Genomic DNA, 19,061 nt, shown 5'->3' with positions numbered 1-19,061 from the left:
TGAATTAATCAATGATTATTTATTGCAAGGCACTGTGCTAGGCACTATGGAGAGTACATGGAAGATAAGACCAAAGTCCCTGCCCTCAAGGAGCTTACAATCTAGTTGGGAAGACAAGGCATAGGTACAAGGAAAATTAAGTAACAATACAGGAGTTACGTTAAAATGCAAGATAACAGTACAAGAGATTTCCAAAAGTAGTACCTGATTAATTACTAAGTGAGTGGTATTGACAGGGCTTGTGGCTAATTCAGAGGAAGGACTGACGTGTGGGAAGACTTCACAGACAGCTGGGGCTGGAGCTACCCTAGGACAGTTGGGAACTGGGTGAGAAAGAAGAGCAGAGAGGGCATGTCAGGAAGGGTTAGCTGTATGATCAAAAGGCACAGAGGTGAGACCAAAAGCAAGCAGTGTTTAGGGGCCAGTGAGGGCTCAGTGTGGCTGGATACAAATTTACATTATTAGATTAAGAAGGGTCTTAAATGATCAAGTTTAGATTTTATCCTTCTAGCAATGGGGTGGTGGATACCTTAAAACAACAGATATCCCTAAGTTAAACATACAAAAGACTTAGCTAATCAAGAGGAACTATTAAAGTTTGAGCTTCAGGATATTTATTTGTGGATTTTGACCCTCTGTGCTTCCAAAGAGGATTTGAAATGGTGTCTTCAGGGCTGTCAATTGCAAAGGAATAGCTCTGGGTCATCTAGCTTTGGATCATGGTCAGAGACTTTTGAGTCCCTCTATCATCTCAAATTATAACAAGGACAAGGGTGAGCTAACAAATTCCCTGACAGGCAGGCAGGAAAAATGCTCCCAAAAGACAAGTATCTTTACAAATGACAGAATATTTATTAACAATACCTTTAAAAAAAAGATTACATATGCTAGATCACTGGTAAATATCATTTACACTGGGGTTGGGAACTACCTGGGGTGTCATTTTTTTTTCATTCATTTTATTGTTTTGTTGATTTTTTTGTGAGTGTGATTTTAAGTTCTGTTTTATTTTAACATAGAAGTAACCATATCAAACTAAGAGAGGAACACAGCTTGAAATACTGACAATATTTTTTCTGGTTACCGCCCTAGTTTTTACACAAGTGGAATCCTGATTATGACTTTATTGGATAAATATAGCTAGAAGGTTGAAAAGTTAACTTATATTATTTTTAAGCAAAAATGACAAATTACAGGCAAATTTGAGCTCTCTGAGAAAGAAGAAAAGGTGGCAGAGTGTTTACATGTGAAAATTTTTATAGAAAATTTCATTGCCTTTTATATGCACTGCTCCACAAGTGTCAGCTTACAAAACCTCCCCCATTATAACAAATAGTTCTTTTCAAAAGAATATGTTTTTTTTTTCTGATATTGTCATTTTCCAATGTGTGATTTTAAGACTTAGAAGGTAAAGCTTACAAAGCAACTAAGCTACCTACAGCAAAACAGGATAATCATCAAGATAACATACGGTTATACTAAAGATCTTTTATCATGTCATGAAAATATTCTTTGTGGTGACTATTTGCTGAAATAGGAGGAATTTGCCAAATTCCATATATGATTTTGATTCAAAAGAAGGACTCTTATTATTAAAGACATACACATATATAAAGAAATTATGACTCCATCAACAGAGAATTACCTTTTTAAAAAATGTACATTCAAGACAGATACATTTAAAGATAGTAAAATTATCTTTTATCCTCTGAAAGACTTGGTTGACTACAGTCACTTTTGGCCTATGTTACTACTGCATATGTAACTTCAAATTTAATGTCTAAGATAATGCTACTACAAAGACAATGCTAACTTAGTTGAGTGAAAAGAAAGTCTTACTGTACAATGCTAAATTCAGGGATGGGAATATTGCACAAGGTACCTCTTGGGCAGTTAGTTTAGGCTTTGAATTTACAGCCATTCCTGAAACCATCTCGAGTTGCGTTGAACAACAAAATTCACAACAGGGTGGGAAAATATATTGTACATGTCGAAAGGACTTGATTCAATGTATTAACCATCCGAAGAGTCATTTACATACAGTAGCCTTGAGTTACAGACCAAATCTTCAGCTCTTCTGCCACTGAATCCTTGTAAAACTGTACAAGTAGTTTGTAATTTATTTACCAAGGTGAGTTTCAAACTCTTTCTCTAAAGGAAATAGTCTCAAATAATAATTGTATGATTGTGTTGCCCATAGCATTTTACAGCAGAGGAAAAAAATCAATATCTACATTTCATGTTAACTTTAAAAAATTCTATAAAACACTAAATATATAATAAAAAATATGCATATAAGGACATATGTAAACTGCTTTGGTAACATCATATTACAGATGTCTTCAGTGCATTGCAGAGTTTCCAAAGAAACTTCAGACAAAGCTAGATTTGCTTTGAGGAAGTACTGTATAATGCCATTCCTAAAGAAGCAAAAAACATTTTTTTCCAGTAATAAGATGTACTTGAACAACAATATTACTTAGTACTGGGTGTCTTCAAAACAACTAGCTAAATGTTGCTTATATTATAAACGGCAAGTCCTTTAGATAACTTTTGTCATAAACTGGACCTAGCTGTGAGGGAGATCATGATTGTGCTGATGGCTGACAGCGTACATGCATTTGACGTGGAAGGTCCAGCTCCTCTTGCATAGGCATCTGAAAAGAGAGAATAAATTCACTCCCTGTTGCTTCACCCTGGCTACAGAGGAAAACAAGGCCACGGGGTTTTAGGCAGCAGCAGAACTGGCCAGATCCTACCAGAAATAACAATTTCTGAATGGCTTTTTTTTTTTTTTAAAGATTTTATTTATTTGTCAGAAAGAGAATGAGAGCGAGCCCAAGCAGAGAGAAGGGCAGGCAGAGGGAGAAGCAGGATCCCTGCTGAGCAAGGAGCCTGATGCGGAACTCATTCCAGGAAGGTGGGGTCATGACCTGAGCTGAAGGCAGATGATTAACCAACTGAGCCACTCAAGCACCCCTCCTAATGACTTCTTAATATTAGTTCTCTGACTCCCTAGCCAGGAACCTAAGAGTAAGTTATTTCACATCTCTCGAGGTCTGCTGATACATTTACAAAATGAGGATTCTACATCTATCTTGAGAAGAAACGTCAATATTACTAATAACATTACTAATAAATGTTATATCAATGATGCAGCAAAATAAAAATTGCTGTTCCCTTTTTAACTCTACCTTTGCACTGGGCATAGAGCCATGGGACACTTGATTCTTACACAAACTGTAAGCAAATCTGGTATTGTTTTTATGTTATTTAACAGATGAGGAAATGAGGGCCCAGAGGAGTAAGATACTTGTCTGAGATCAACCAGTTAGTAAATAGCTCAACTGGGATTCAAACCCATGTCTGCCTGAATATATTCTTTTTTCCCAACAAAATAATCTCAAGCCTTTCAAATAAAACCCTTTCTTGTAGGTCTTACATTTTTCATAGTAACAGATTACCAACTGTTGTTTGAGGTTTCTCTAAGAGTGTAAGATCTTTGACCAACAAAGTAGACAATGTTTTGAAGGACAGAACTTGTTTTTTTTCACGGTTTTAAGCTTATCATCTAAAATCAATTAATTATACCAATATAATTGCTTAAGATTTGTTTTTAGAATGAATTAAACCAAGAATAACCAATCTAAAAAAAACCCCCAAATAATCCTTACAATGATAAGAAAGTATTAAGTTAGATTTTCTTTTAACAGAGTGAGATAAATTAACCCTCAAACAAACCCCAGTCTTGTGTTTCTGTGGCTTGGTGATTACTTCCACATCTCTGGTTCCACATCTCTAGTTCCTTTCAGCAGAATTTAGAGCCCTTGCCTTAGTGAAGTATACAATTCAATTCTACCCAGTTTTTTGTTTTTTTTTTAAGATGTAAGTGCTGGGACGCCTGAGAGGCTCAGTCAGTTAAGCAACTGGCTCTTGATTTAGGCTCAGATCATGATCTCAGGGTTGTGAGATTGAGACCCCTAGCTCCAGAACTTTTCCATCACCCCAAATGGAAACGCAGAACCCATTACACTGCAATTCATACCACTGGCCAGCCACTATAAGTCACTAATCTGATCTCTGTCTCTATGGATTTGCCTTTTCTGTTTTTTTTTTTTTTTATAATAAATGAAGCCACGCAATAAAAAATAATATTCTACTGAGATATATGCAAACATGTATGTGTGTATATATATATATATAAAACATGATTGACTATGTTTGCTCAAAAAAGAATATTCTCACACTATTCTGCCTTTGTTACTAAAGATAATCTTGACTATATATAGACATGTGTATTTAGGTACATGTTACATACACACATTCAAAATTAATAATGTCAAGTTCAAAATATTTTCAGCCACAGACCCTGAGTTACACTGTTTTGCTAAAGACAAATTACCTCAACATTTTAAAAAATCCTTTGCTTTTTCTCCTAATTCATGCTTTTAACTTTCTGAGCGATAGTTTTATAGTTGTTATAGATGCACACATGTCCACATGGGGAAACCAGTCTGACGGATTTGAGGCTGCTTTAATCTGATTTTTAATTGGCAACTGATTAAATCAGTCAAAACTAGTCAAATTGTCTTTTTTATGAAACCACTTGTGATCAGCAAACATCAGTTGTCTGATGAAAGGGGACAGGACTGACCATTGTTACAGAAGCCTTTCTTTGTGGGCTGAACTCCCTGGGAAGACAGAGGAGAGCCAGCAGGCAGGGGGAGGGGAGGAAAAAGACACTCTTACTTGATATCTTTGGAATTCGAATTTGTTCACTGCTGCTGCCGTCTCCTCCATCACTGAATGGCTTAATTTCTATTATGTAATCTTCATCAAAAGGCAAAGAAAGCTCCACTGATGTTTTATTTGTCTCAATGACAGATGTGCTGCTTTGTCTGTTCCATCTGTACAAGACCTGCCAATACAGAAAGAACAGGTGTCACCTGCTATCCTCACAAAGGCCCCAAAGATGGAACATCCATTGTTCTCACCTCTGGGCACCAGCGAAATGTGGGCACACCGAGGCGGTCAGGCTGCCCACACACCCCTGGGAGCCTCATTTATAGTAAGGGGCACGTCTGCAGCCACAGTTTCATTATGTGGAACGAGTGTACAGGACACCGCAGCATGCGGACAGAGGTAGCATCTGTCAACCAATGCACCATGTGGCCACACAGAACCTCTGGAAGGCTCAGGTAACACACCTGGAAAACGACTTCCTCTTGGAGGCTGCACAGAGCTCAGTCACATGTGACAGGCTTTAGCCTTGGAAGCAACTTGGCCACTGTGGGACTATAGTCCTCTTTATAATCTGAGCTTCAAACAACGAGCCCACCTCGCTGGGCTGTTTTCAAGATTGCATGAGGATTGCATATTAGTGAAGGACTGGATCAAAGGAAGCATGTAAGACATACAGTGTTTATGATGGCTTAAAGGGAACGCGAAATAAACATACTTGGCAAAGGTGAGAAGCGCAAAGCAGGCATCATACATTATTATTATCATGAAACCTCTGGAGAGAGCCCATTTCAGCACAGGGAGATGATCTCCAAAAGGCAAGGGCAGTAACCCCTTTTCCCCCAGCCCAGGAACTCCTTCTGAGCTATGTGGAAAATAGGGAATATTCTATGGCCATCACTGTCACTCCAGAAGTGTCTGAACTTCAACAGTCCCACTCATGTTTCCCTTCTTGGCCTCCCCTGCGTGGGAGTCTGGGTTGGTGGCTCATTTGATGAGGTTCCCCGCTAGGTCTCCTGAAAACACATCCCCCTGCCTGGAATGGCCTACCCCGACTGCCACCAACAGAAACAAAACCTAAAAGCCTGGTCAAGCACATCTGCCTTCTTGGATATAACAACAGGGATGATGATTGTCCTGCAAATACTTTCTGATGTTGACTGTAACCTAAGTGCCTTATCAACATCACCATGTTTAACCGTCACAACAATCAGACCACACAGGCATTAGTATTCCTTGCCACAGATGAGAAAACAGAGGCTGGATGAGGACAAAGAGCAGGTACGTGGCAAGGTGAGAGCTCCTGAGCCCCAACTCTTAAATTATGGTCCTCCAAAACCTCCAGTTTCTCCTCATAGTGAGAAACAGAGGGGTAGGTGGTCAGTGTTCTCCGTCCTGGCTATGCAGCAGAAGCCCTTGGGGAATGTGTAAAAAATACTGTCGCTCTAGCCTAGTGCTTTGCAACGGGGCCAGGTGGGGGGGTACTATTTTGCTCCTCTCCCCCAGGGGGCATTTGACAATGTCTGCAGACTAGTTTTGGTTGTCACAGGAAGGCAGTACCGTTTACCAGGTGGGGGTCAGGGATGCTGCAGGACATCCTGCAATGCAGAGGACAGTCGGTAGGCTGAGAGGTACCCAGCTCAGACTGGCCTAAGTGAGGAGGCTCAGAAAGTCCACTGGAGCCGCACTCCAGAGTTAGACTCCACGGAGGTGAGACTGAGGCGTGGTTTGGGGGGGGAAAAAAAAAAGAGAGAGATAGAGAGAGAGAGTTTGATGTGATGTTACTGTGGCTGTAAACTCTGGAAAGCCAGGGATTTGACCTGAATGTGGATCAAAATCGCCTGGAGGGTTCATTCAAACACAGATCACTGGACCCCAGCTCAGAGTTTCCAACTTAGTAGTACTGAGGTTGGACTTAAAAATCTCCATTTCTAACGAGTTCTCAGATAATGCCAAGGCCTCGGGTCCACCAATGGCACTTTGAGACGGGTAAGATTGGTCCACATTTCAAAATTCTGATCTGCTGAAGTTAGAGACTTAAGACCCACTCCACTATTGCAATAAAAACCAAACACACATAAAATTCAAAAAATTCCCTAAAATGGTATAGATCCCATTTGTTCCCTGGCATTTCATCACCTTAATTTATATCTCTCTAATACAAGGTGGAAAACACAATTTCCTTAAGGTGGAAAAATTCATAAGCGCCCCCTTCCCCTCTGGAGCATCAGTTGTATCCAACTCGGCATCCCCTCGCTCATGATCAGACTCAAATAAAACCTCAGGCACATTCGGGAGTGTCAAAGCTCTCATCACGGCCCTTCAGGAATGTGGGCTGGCTGATGGGATGCGAGGGCACATCTGGCTTTGAGGAATAAATTGCTTCTTTGATTTACCTCTGGTCCTTGCCAGAGCACACAGAATTCAACCAGTTTCAAATAGAAATCCAGGAGAAACACTTCCAGGAGAAAACAGCTCCGTTATCAGCACGGCTTATCAGTCTTGTATTATTAGGGACTTGCATTGGAACCTAAATAAAAGCCTGTAAAACCTTTATTTACACCAAACACTCGGTTCAGCTGACCTATTTGAAGGCTGTGCTTGCATTTCATATAATCCAGGGCAGAAGATGGGCTGGGGTGGGGGGCGCAGGTTTATGGGAGTAATGCAGGTTCATGGGAGTTAACAGTAGCAAACACAATTCAATGCCTACTTTGTGTTTGAATCCTGTATGTTCTTTATTTTAATGAAAAGTAAGAGAAGTTTAATTTTTGTTCTTATCACATTACAACTGAGATTATTTCAGTTGTAGTCCATTTTTCAATGTCTGGGTGAAACATCAAAGTGGAGATTTGTCCTAAGTTATCAAAGATGACAAGTTTTGCCTTGGAAATTGGAAGAGTGGCTAAAATGGAGCTGTTGGACCTCTGATTTCCTCACCAGATGTAGATCAATATGTGAAGTGTCCAGACCATCAGTCCCCAAAAAAGTGAAGTCACCGCCTCCCAAAGGTGTGATTTCCTTGGACTTGAGTGACCCTTTGGGGATGGCACTTAGTGCACAGTTCTGTGCTTCTGTTCTTGCCACTGTGGTCCCTGGATATTTTGAAATCACTGAGACACTCCCATAATCAAGGTTAACAATAGGACTCTTAGCTACTTTCCCTCAAACTGCATTTTCTCTGCTCCTTGTCCTTCATTGGATGTCCTTGTATACTACAACAAACAACATTTAGGGGTTTTTATGTTCTATGGCTGTTCCCACTCTTTGGCTACAACCATACATACCAGGGATCTGGGTTTCAAGATCACTACACCAGGAAGAAAGAGCCCCTAACTGTGTTATTTTGGCCTGTGCTTTGATCCAAAACACTATGTATGGAACCTGGCAGGGAACCAACCTCTCCACTTCACTGACACAGTCATACACTCAGTGCCTGGAGATGTCCTCCTCACAAGCAATAGAACTTTGTCACCACCGGCTACCATATTATGGGACACCTGGGCTCTTCCACTTTGGGGAGCTGCACTGTGGCTTTGGAGGAAACTGCCTGACATCTTCAATGGGACCAATGAACACTGTATGTTCTAAGACCAACACCATTACCTATTGAGGTAGGCACTCTAATTCTGATTTCAAAGATGAGGACACTGAGGCCTGAAGCTATTATGTAATTTGCCCAGGGTCCTATGAATGGTAAAGGGTAGATTTAGCATTCAAACCCAGGTAGTCTGGGTCAATAGCCTATATTCTTAACTCAGTCTAGTTTGGCCACCATCTATGTGGGAAAATTGTTTCCCCTCTCTGGTCCCTGTCTTCACGAATGCAAAACAAGGAGGTTAGAGGTAGAAAACTGATGGCCCATGGGTCACACCTGGCCTGCATATTTTAACTGTTTGGCTCTTGGAGTGCTTATTTTATTTTGAGTTAGATGTCAATATTTAAAACTGTCCAAAAACATGAAAAAATGTTGGGTTCTACCAAGAAACTGGAAGATATAGCCACACTGTTTGGCAACAATATGCAAGAGCTCAAAAGCCACAGCTCCTTCTGGACAATGAGAAAGTCTCTAATTCACCATAGTCTCTCATGCTTCCTGTTGTATCATACTGGCATGTGTGTACCTCAGGACCTTGGCACACCCCATTCATTGTGCTAGGAATACTTTTTCCCAGAGACCTATCTTTCTCCCAGAGACCTATCTTTCTCCCTTTTTCATGGCCCAACTGAAATGTCTGAACAAAAGTTCAGAGAAATATAGAAATAGAAAATAGAAAGAGAAAATTTCTCCTTAATGAAAGAGAAAATGCAGTCCCAAGGGGTTAAATGATTTACTTAGAGTCACAGAGTCAATAGAGGACCAATATGTGGGTCTCCTATCTCTTTATGCTATATGCTAGAAGACTCTGGGCTCTTAGAAAAGGGCCCAGTAAAAGGTCTGGAGATTAGTTTTTAGGGAATGTTTCTGCATTGGTACAATACAAATCACTGTGCGATGTGAATAAAAGAAAAGGAATCCATGACAGGGAGTCTTTTCCTGAATCTCTCTCTAATCTTAATAACCAAGGTTCTACCACCAAGTATGTCAACTCCCAATTCCAGCTTTGGTTTTATCAAGAACTTTCCAAGGGTCCCATGCTTTTTAACTAGTTCCTGAACTAGTTAAAACTAGTTAAAATGCCTTTCTGCTATGCTCAAAATCACTCTGCAAAAATACCACAAAGCATAGCCTACCAACTGCTTTTGTTTGGCCTGCACTGCACTGCCTCGAATGTCACATCCAGTAAAACGAAACAAGATATTACCAACTGCTTTTAAATGTGGCACCAAGGCTATTCACATTTTCTTTTCTAGCTCTTTAAAGTCAGGCTAGCACTCTGGAATCAGGCCAATGAATCTTCTAGAAATTCCTTGCTTCTTTTTCTCTAAATAAATCTAACTATAGGAACATGAACAAAAATGATTAACCATTCATAATATTGTTGATTTAAAAAAAAGACAACCAGGACAAGCACAAAACAAAGCTGACTGGAGAGATGTTACAAACATGGTTCTTCGTGAGTTTTTGATGACACAACTACAGGGTCTTCAACCATTTCTGATTCACTCTGCCTGTCTCCAAAGTTTAGTCAATTTTCTACAACTGCCTTATTGCCATGGACTATTTATAAAACTCAGAGCAAGCCACCCTGGGGACATCAGGGAAAGTGAGAACATAGTCATATGATTTCCTGAGAAGATACTGTTCTCACTAACGGTAGGATTAGGGGCCTCTGCAAAAAAGAAATTACCCACTTTGTATCCTTTTACTTCCGACTCATTATCTAGGGCCTTCACTTGATCCCAATTCAGGATGATTTTGGAGTCCGATGAATTCCATATGATGTTTCCGGGGGGTTGACTTGGTGCTATAAAAAAATTAAGATATACGAAGTCACAGATTATTAAGTCTCAATGGATTCTGAGGAATATATCCTTACTAGAATTCAAGAGTGGAGGCAATTTAATGGGCTATTGCACTAATATGTGTCTTCAAGGTCACTAAAATCTGACGAGATACAGCATTGCAAATGGAAAAAGATTCAGTTGGTCGCCTAACATTTATATCTAAAAGAAGTAGCCCTTCCCAGTGAGGAAAAAAACATTTATCTTTCTGTCCTCTGGAGCAATGAATTTTGCATGGTATTCGGAAAGGTTCAGTTAAAATGCTAAGGTAAATTTGAATCCACATAATGATACCAATTAGTATGCAAATGATCATTGGGAGGTGGGGACGGGGAATGAACTGGGGATATGTCTGATGAATCCCTAAAATATTTCTGAGCAACGATGTTCTTACGTGGCTTTCTGGTTGTCACATTGACCGTTGCGCTGGATGGGCCTGTCCCTGCAGTATTATATGCCTTGACAGCTAAATGATACAGTGCGCTGCTTTTTAAATTGGTGATTTTTGTTGATGTCTGATTTCCAATTGTTCGTATTTTTCTAGCATTTTCTTCCTTGTCATCATGTCTCCAGTATTTAACCTGAGAAAAGAAAAGGGAAGACCTTGGAAATCATATCTTTGGGGATATTTTCAATGTCATCAGCTGATTTTAAAAAAAATGCAGATTCTTATGATGGAATTAATTTTTCATACCAACTCATATGCGGAACTTTTGGAGCCAAGGGCTTGGTATGCTCTGAGAACTTACCCGGAATAGGAAGGGCCCCCTCTTTTTGTTCTTAGCTTCATAGTGGGAAGGAAAATTGGCACAACCATTATTGGCTATTTCTCACTTGTCCCCTACATTTATCTTGAGTCCAAGTGATTCTGTGTGTGTCAAAAGTCAAAGCTCATTTTGTCAACCCTCTTATAAATGCTTAAACCCACATGTATTTTGAAAAATACATTTCTGCAGTGTACCAGAAAAAGGGTGCTCTCACAGTGGGATGTTAATTTTTCAACTAATGCCTACTTGAAGCCATTATTCTCTGAAACAAATTCCTCTAAATGGGAATCTGAGTCTTTTTCTCAATACAATGTGTCTTGAAGTTCCCAGACCCGATGCACGTATCTTTTACTTACCTCATAGCCTTGTATCCGTCCTCTATTCTTCTCCATGGGGGAGGCCCAGAAAACTTCAATGTCTGTAGCAGACAGACTTCTGGCAAAGATGCTGGCTGGTGGTTTGGTGGGTTCTACAGATGAATGTGGAAAAAGTAATTACTCTATCAGCCTCCTCCAGATAGGCTTCTAGATACTGGCATTATAAGGAGCAAATAACCCATGGGTGTATAACAGCCCTTAGTGATTAGGACCCTAACCATCATTTTACAGAGGAGCCATGATTAATAGCTGGAATGGAGTGGGAACAAAGATGGTAAAGACAAAAAGTCTTTGGCTTCTAAATTTGGGGGTAGATGGAAGGGAAGTAATCCAGGACTGCTTAAATTTAAGCACCAAGTTTTTGTAGCTAGCAATTCCTTTAACACAGATCCTTGTTAATTAGCATTTGCCAGAGGTGAGAGTCCTGGTCACTGGATTATGAAAATAAGAAGGTAAGAAGAAAGGAAAGCCAACTGACTTGAGTAAGAATCAGGATAACTGGGTGGCAGTTTGGTCTTAAAGTCAGCAACATCTCATAGCTGAATAAGTATCCCTCTTAGAGGCAACATAAATCATACCTTCTTCTGCAGAATAGACTACTGTGGTGGGACTGAACGGGCCTTCTCCTTTATTGTTGAAGACACCCACTTTAACCTCAAAGGGAGAGAAGGGGCGCACGCTCTCATTCCTGAATACGTATCTGGAGGCGTCGGCTGATGCCAGCACTGTCAGCATCCAGATCATTTTGCCGTAGGGCCGGAAGGCCACCACATAGCCAAAGCCTCTGCCATTCTGTAACTCCTCGGGGACTGTCTGGGAAAGAAGAGACGTAGTCTTCAGAAATCACAGCAGTTTGATTCAAATGTTAAGATTGTTTCATTTCACCCTACCTTCCAACGTTCTTCTAGACATTCTTCCCACCTATCTTACTTCAGATTTTGTCAGGAGACGGGTTTGGGCCTTGCCATCCATCTATCTGAGCTATGCGTGAGGTACTGAAATAAGGTTAAACGAACCCTAGGGAGAACCTGCAGTGGAGAGCCTCCTTGTTAATGGGGGAGACCCAGCTCTGAAATTCTTAGAAATGACTAGGAAATTCAGTGGATAGTTGATCTAGAAACCAATAATGCAACATGTACCATCCAATACAAATCTTCCTCCAGGGGCAAACAGACAAAAGATTGCATTGCAGATCTCATCTTGGCGCAGGCAAGATCTTCCCCCTCAGAACTGAGGAGCTAAGCTGGAGGGGGTGAGAAATTTCCTTCACTGCTGGGGCTTTAATTAAATGAAAGATTTTGGGGCGCCTGGGTGGCTCAGTGGGTTAAGCCTCTGCCTTCGGCTCAGGTCATGATCCCAGGGTCCTGGGATCGAACCCCGCATCGGGCTCTCTGCTCCGCAGGGAGCCTGCTTCCTCCTCTCTCTCTCTGCCTGCCTCTCGGCCTATTTGTGATCTCTCTCTGTCAAAACAAAACAAAACAAAACAAAACAAAACAAAAACAAATAAATGAAAGATTTTAACTTCAGGGACTGTTGTCTAGAATCCTTCAAAAACATTAAGAACATTTCATAAAACTTCAATCTCCTCTCTCAAAATAAATTTTTAATAAATTGGTGACTAACCTACCTCCAGGTTGTTTTAAAAATACCTCACAGAACAGGGCTCCAGAAGCAAAGCCAATGGCCAGGAAATCGTGCTGGCACACCCAATCTATTGCTGGCAGAGGTTTTAAATCAATTGCCTATGTCTCAATTCAGGAAAAAAGGAAAACTGGTTTTCTTTGAACCAGCCTTCATGGGTATATAAATAGATATACATATATATGTATATATATATATATATTTTTCTTGTGTTGTCATCCATTTCATGATTTTTTTTTCTGTGATGCATCCAATTAAAACTTAATTCAAGAATTAATGGGCAAACACCATCTTTTCCTCCTACTCATTAGCTAGGTGAGAGTGAGTGTTTGCACTCCACTAAGTTTTGGCTCTTAAAAACATAAGAGAAAACTTCTCAGAGTTTTTTTTTTAACACAGCAAAAAAAACAAAATAGCCTAGACTACTGAGTGTTCCTTTTGTTCCATGATTCATTTACCTCCCAGGTTATAACCAGCTCAGATTTGCTGCCTCCACCACCACTGACGTTAGCTGGGGTGACTTCGGGGACTGTGCAGGAAACAAAAAACAAGTCATGTCAGGTGGTAAAAGCAAATGAGGGGCAGGAAGGTCACCTGGCTGAAGTGACTCCCTTTAAACAAATACGCTGATAAATATATATCTTTGTCTTTTGAGATCAGGACCAGTGTGCTCAAGCCGCCCAAAGCGTCAGTTTAAAGAAGTGAAACGTACCAAGGAAATCCCTATTGGTTACCTGTTTCCCATTCAACAATGTACACAAGGTATGTGACAAGTCTGACCAGCTTTCAGCTCCATCCCTAGAGGCTGAGGTTCAGTGCTTTGAAAGGACTGAGGTTCTGGTTCTAATGCTTGGAGAGGCGTTTATTAACGATGCGGTGGTACACAAAAGACAGACAATACACACTCTGCCCGTGCAGAGCTTACAATCTTGTTGGAGGGAGAGGGACATGCAGAACAATTACACAGGGATGTCGACAATAAACAACAATACGGTGCAGACAGAATGAAGTGCAGTGACGTTCTGAAGTAGCAGGCTGCTCAGAGTAGGGTTGGGCTAATGGCTTCTCGGAGGAAGGTGAGTTTTGAGCTGGGTGCTGAAGGAAGTGGTAGACATAGGTTGACCCCTGGCTCACTGTGCTTAACCTCTTTGATCCCCAGTTTTCTCTGTAAAAGAGGGGAAATTATGCTAGCTTCTTCCTCAGGACTGCTGAGAGGAATCAAGTCAATGACAGTTTTGGAGGGGGAAAAGAGAGCATGGGGATTAGCTAGTTACCACCATATAAGTGAAAGATTCCAGAAAGAATTTAGAATTGGTGACTGGGTGTGTTCCCTCTGAAAGCTAATTAAATAGATCTAGATGGATTTCTGCCCAAAGAGTAGGGTCAGAGTTCCTGTTTGCTTAGAAACCTTCAACACACACTTGGCCTTGTCACAGCTGGGGACTCTGCAAAGACCCACACATAGGCCACCCACTTGACAAGAGAGAAGGAAATGTACAACGGATGCAAGTGCCTGTTATTCTCGCCCTGTGTTCCTTCAGGCTGTGGACGCGGAGGGTCTCATACTGAACTGCTGCCTGGGCTTGTGTGAATTAGCAGGATGTTCTGAATCTCAGCTTCTGGGAAAGGTCAGTAAGAAAATCTTACCAAATGCTTCTAAAAAATTTATCCTTTGCAACTCATGATTTCTGTGTGTTGATTTTATTTGAAATGTGGGGCGTGTATTAAAAAATAATTCCTGGTTGAAGAATCTTGGTGAAAATGAACCAACGAAGAAAGAGTTGGCATTAGAAGAACTAAGCACAGGGTGTCTCCCCCTGTACAAGGAGACCCAGTGGAGAGTAAGAACTTAACTCTTGACTGAGACTCAGTAAGCTGAGCAAGTCCTCACCTGGTTTCTGATCAATGCACTCATTCAAGGGAAGGGGGTGCTGATACAGAGCCTCGTTAGGGCTAAAGAGCAGGAAGAATTCAAAGCCTTTTCCTAAGAGATCATAGCTACTGGCACAGACTCTGTGTCATGGCTGCTACTCACGAGCCTCTTCTGTCCTCCGCTTCTCTGAGGGCCGGCTGGGCTCCCCGATCCCAATCACATTGGCGGCAACAGTGCGGAATTCATACTCGACCCAAGGGTTCAAACCCACGACAGTCGCTGTGTATGTCTTCCCATCAATAAGTTCTGGGACTGAAAGACATCAAAAGGTGGGGATGTTTTACAGGATTCCATGTCAAGCAGAGAGGAGCTTCCATCCATCATCATTACCATTACTGTGCGCAGGGCATTGTAATTGGTCTGAGACGAGTTGTACAACAGCTGTTAGAGGGAAGTAATTCCAGAAGTCTCTTTTGGTGAACTAACAAGTTCAAATCAGATACCAACAGATGACATTATGGTCTTCAAAGCCCCAAGGCACTTGACTGTAATCATTATTGCTATCACCTCATACATTTTCCAACATTTACTGCACAGTGTTGTGTATACTGTTTACTTTTTACAACTATTCTATGAATAAAGTAAAATCACTGTCTTCATTTTTGTAGATGAGGAAAAGGTGCCTTTTAAAGATTAAGTGACTGACCCAAGATTGCACTGAATTTGCACCTTTGACTGTGTGGTCCAAGTTCTATAACTTACTGTAATAATAAAATTATGAATCCTATAATACCACTGACAGGAACTATACTAACACATCTTAAGAAAGAATCTGTAAACCTAAAGGAAAGGCCATGAAGATCAGGGAGTCAGAGAGGCAGAATTTGATAGTATTCACCCAGACGTGTTTGGAGAAGAGATTCTTCCCAATAGGACACGGCCTACTGTTTGATGCCATAAAACAACAAGCAATGGATATTGCCTCCAGGCTCACTGAACAACTGTTTGAGTTTTAAATGGGTTATCATAAAGATTTCCCACATGAGGGGTACCTGGCTGGCTCAGTCAGTACACCATGCAACTCTTGATTTTGGGGTTGTAAGTTCAAGCCCCACATTGGGTATAGAGCTTACTTTAAAAAAAGAAAATAAAATAAAGATTTCCCATGTGGCCGAGAAGACTTAAAGGGAGGTCCCCTGTGACAAAGCTGAGGCCATCATCCTTGTACCTAGGGTTCAGTGGCCGCCAGGCTCCTTAGGCCATACTAATACAGTCCTAGCTTCCAAAGGTAAAGAGTGTTGGCTTTGGAGTCAGACCATCCGGATTCTAAACTTGAATCCACACTTAGTACCCCAATTACCTTGGGCAGGTCTCTTAACCTTTCCAGTGCTTTGGTTTCCCTACTATAAAATGAGGCTAATAACAATATCTATTTGCACCATGATTGAGAAAATTAAAAAAAAAAAAAAAAAAAGCACTTAGCAAAGCATAGAGCACACAGCAAGGGCTCAGCAAATTGTAGTGGTTTTTTTTTTTTTTTTAAACCATCATTATCAGCAGCATCTTCATCCTCTTCCTTTTCTTCATTATATTTCTGTAGTACTTCTTGTTCTTAAAATGTTTCACAATTGTTTCTCTTTTGGTTCATACACAATTCTCATCATGCCCATTTAACAGAAGATGCAGTTGTCTAGAGATCTTCTGAGTAGCAGAGTCAGGGCTAGCATGATCCCCTAACTTGCAGATTTTTCCTGTCTTTTCCTTCCTAAGCACAAATGTGACTCAGAAGAAAGAGATTGAGCTGCAAACACAGAAACCCACTTCTGAGGTTGGACAAGCTGATGTGAAAAAGCAAAAAACAAAAAACAAAAAACAATGAGGTTGTTAAAATCAATATGATTCATCTGAATTGCACAGAACTACTCCTATCACCCCATGTATTTCTATTTCAAATATCAAGACGACACAGCCAACCCTTGAGGACCAGAGGAGTGTGTATCTTGCTGGCAATAATTACTTATTTGTCCATTCTTCCTCATATGAAACCTATGTAAAATAACAAGAATCAGTTTGGAGGGGCAGGGATAGTAAGGCAACTCACATGGCTTTTAATATAACAGAATCTCATGACTCTTCATGTCCAAATTTAGCCATCTTAAAAAAAAATAGATAGCAAGTCAAGAGGCTCTAGGCAGCTCTTAGTTACTGGTTTGTTGAGAACCATACATAAACTTACAGACTATGTAGACTAGCATAATCCACAACTTCTCAAAGTGTATCATCAGTAGAACACAGATAATTTTAGGTAATATGCAGATTGAATGTTATATATATATTTTTACAACTGAAGTATTTTAATATGTATGTTAAGAAAAACTATGACCAACATACAGACCTAGCATTTCATAGACATTATTGCTTAGGACAAGTTAAGAAAAACAAACAAGCAAACAAATGTGAATTGATATAAAGAAAAATATTAAAGAAATGATAGTACCATTGACTGAGGGTTAGGAAACACTGCCAGAATGTATCATTTATAGTTGTGTCTTAATGAGAACCTAGATGGCCCTTGGCTTCTGCCACAGTGCTCTCTGTCCATTATGCTGAGTTTCAGAAGCCTCTGTGAGACACAAGCACCAGGCATCCAATATGGTACCTGTACTGACTGCTTGCCAGCCCACGGAGAACGGAGTCCTGGCTTGAATGACATACATCGTGATGGGGCTGTGGTTGTCAGGTCCAGGTCTCCAGGACAGCTGAGCGGTGGTATCTGTAATTTCATCTATGGTCACAGCCTCTGGGGGTCCTGGGGGACCTGTGAAAGAACAAGAGCCTCAGAGGTGGAGGAGTAAGTTCACATGTCCAAGCGATTGTGGAACTGAATGCAGTGCTGATCCAGTCAACCTTTTATTCGTCCACTCACAGATTCATCACTTGTCAATTCCTTTTTGAATGCCTATTTGGTGCCCAACATTCTTCAAGGCTCTGAAACTACAGAGATGAATGAGACATGGACCCTTCTTTCTGAGGGGGTCACTATATAATCAGAAAAAAAATAATAGGTCAGCAAGAAATTAAAATAGAATACTGGTTCCGAAAGGCAGGCGAGAATACTGGGATACCACAAAAGCTCAAGTTCATTAATTCATCTATCATATATTTACAGGCTCCTGATATGGGTCAGACGGTATTATCTGTGGATAGAATAGTGATAAATGAAGATGATAGTCTTTTGGAAATGGTCATTGCTAGGACTGAGCATGTGGATTTGAGCAGAACTGGCTTTGGGACTTCGATGGTCACGATGCTGCTCCATACATTTCTACTGCGCTGTAATTACTGACCCCAGCCCTGCCCCACGTCATATGCGAACACACACTTGTATACAAGAGAATGTCTGTGAAAGTGGCCGGCGCTCAAGAGTCACAAGATTAAGGCTTCTTCAGTACAACTTCAGACCTGGGCTGGAGTCGAAAGACCCTCATTTGCAGCTTCTGTAAATCATACCTGTTATTTTTCTACTTATCTTCCTGATGTTCACTGTTTCTCCCCATGTATTTAAACCATTGAAATGAGAGGAAAGAGTTCAAATGAAGTTTAGAAAGAGTTCTAAATGAAGGCTTGGAAATCCCAGATAAACGAGGATGGAAAGCGATAGGCAAACAAACACAAAATTGCAACCCAAGCAAAGCCCCAGAGGTGTCTTAGATTCCAGCAGGAAAGGTTCTTACCAGGCAATTCAATGCATTTGTAGCAAGACACAACTGACCGCCTCAGGAGGGAAGGTGATCATGAGGGAGACATGATGACAGTCTTCATGTCCCTGAGACAGGAATAAGAAGCTATCTATTCCTGGGAGGGCTTTGCTTAGCCACCTATAGAGGTCAAGTGTACTGCCATGCACTACTGGGCCATGTGGCTGGGCAGGGAAGAAAGACGTCTAGCGGAGTGGTGAAAAGTTAACTGTAATTTCCTGAAGTTAAGACTTTCACTCCTGTATTCCTCATAGGATGCCCTAAATTTCTCTTTCCTTTTTAAAAAAATCATTTTTATAGACCCACAGGTGAAACTAAATTTATCTTCTCCCTCCTACTCCTGTATGAAAGGTCTGGAAATCTGTATGCTGAAACTGATTAATTTTCCATGGTGACATTTCAGCATGCCAGTCTAATGCCACCTGGATAGAGCTGAGGCAAACTTTGGTCTTTGCAACCC

General features: G+C 40.9%; 1 protein-coding gene across 10 annotated transcripts in view; it reads right to left on the bottom strand.

The window, feature by feature from the left end:
• Nucleotides 1–19,061, bottom strand: part of CNTN4 (contactin 4) — a 935,293-nt gene continuing 916,232 nt past the window's right edge. For all 10 annotated transcript variants that reach the window (XM_032325555.1, XM_032325501.1, XM_032325492.1 and 7 more), the window contains 9 exons: nucleotides 17,503–17,661; nucleotides 15,006–15,155; nucleotides 13,429–13,499; nucleotides 11,908–12,142; nucleotides 11,309–11,421; nucleotides 10,580–10,766; nucleotides 10,036–10,148; nucleotides 4,750–4,918; nucleotides 1–2,657 (listed from right to left, as the gene is read on the bottom strand). In XM_032325555.1, coding sequence (XP_032181446.1) covers nucleotides 2,557–2,657; nucleotides 4,750–4,918; nucleotides 10,036–10,148; nucleotides 10,580–10,766; nucleotides 11,309–11,421; nucleotides 11,908–12,142; nucleotides 13,429–13,499; nucleotides 15,006–15,155; nucleotides 17,503–17,661 — 1,298 coding nt within the window. In that variant the 3' untranslated portion in view covers nucleotides 1–2,556. The remainder of the gene's footprint in view (nucleotides 2,658–4,749; nucleotides 4,919–10,035; nucleotides 10,149–10,579; nucleotides 10,767–11,308; nucleotides 11,422–11,907; nucleotides 12,143–13,428; nucleotides 13,500–15,005; nucleotides 15,156–17,502; nucleotides 17,662–19,061) is intronic.

Source organism: Mustela erminea, chromosome 1, assembly GCF_009829155.1.
Source record: "Mustela erminea isolate mMusErm1 chromosome 1, mMusErm1.Pri, whole genome shotgun sequence".
Taxonomy (NCBI): domain Eukaryota; kingdom Metazoa; phylum Chordata; class Mammalia; order Carnivora; family Mustelidae; genus Mustela; species Mustela erminea.
The sequence above is the reverse complement of the archived record's forward strand: the minus strand, read 5'-3'. Positions and strand labels throughout refer to the sequence as shown.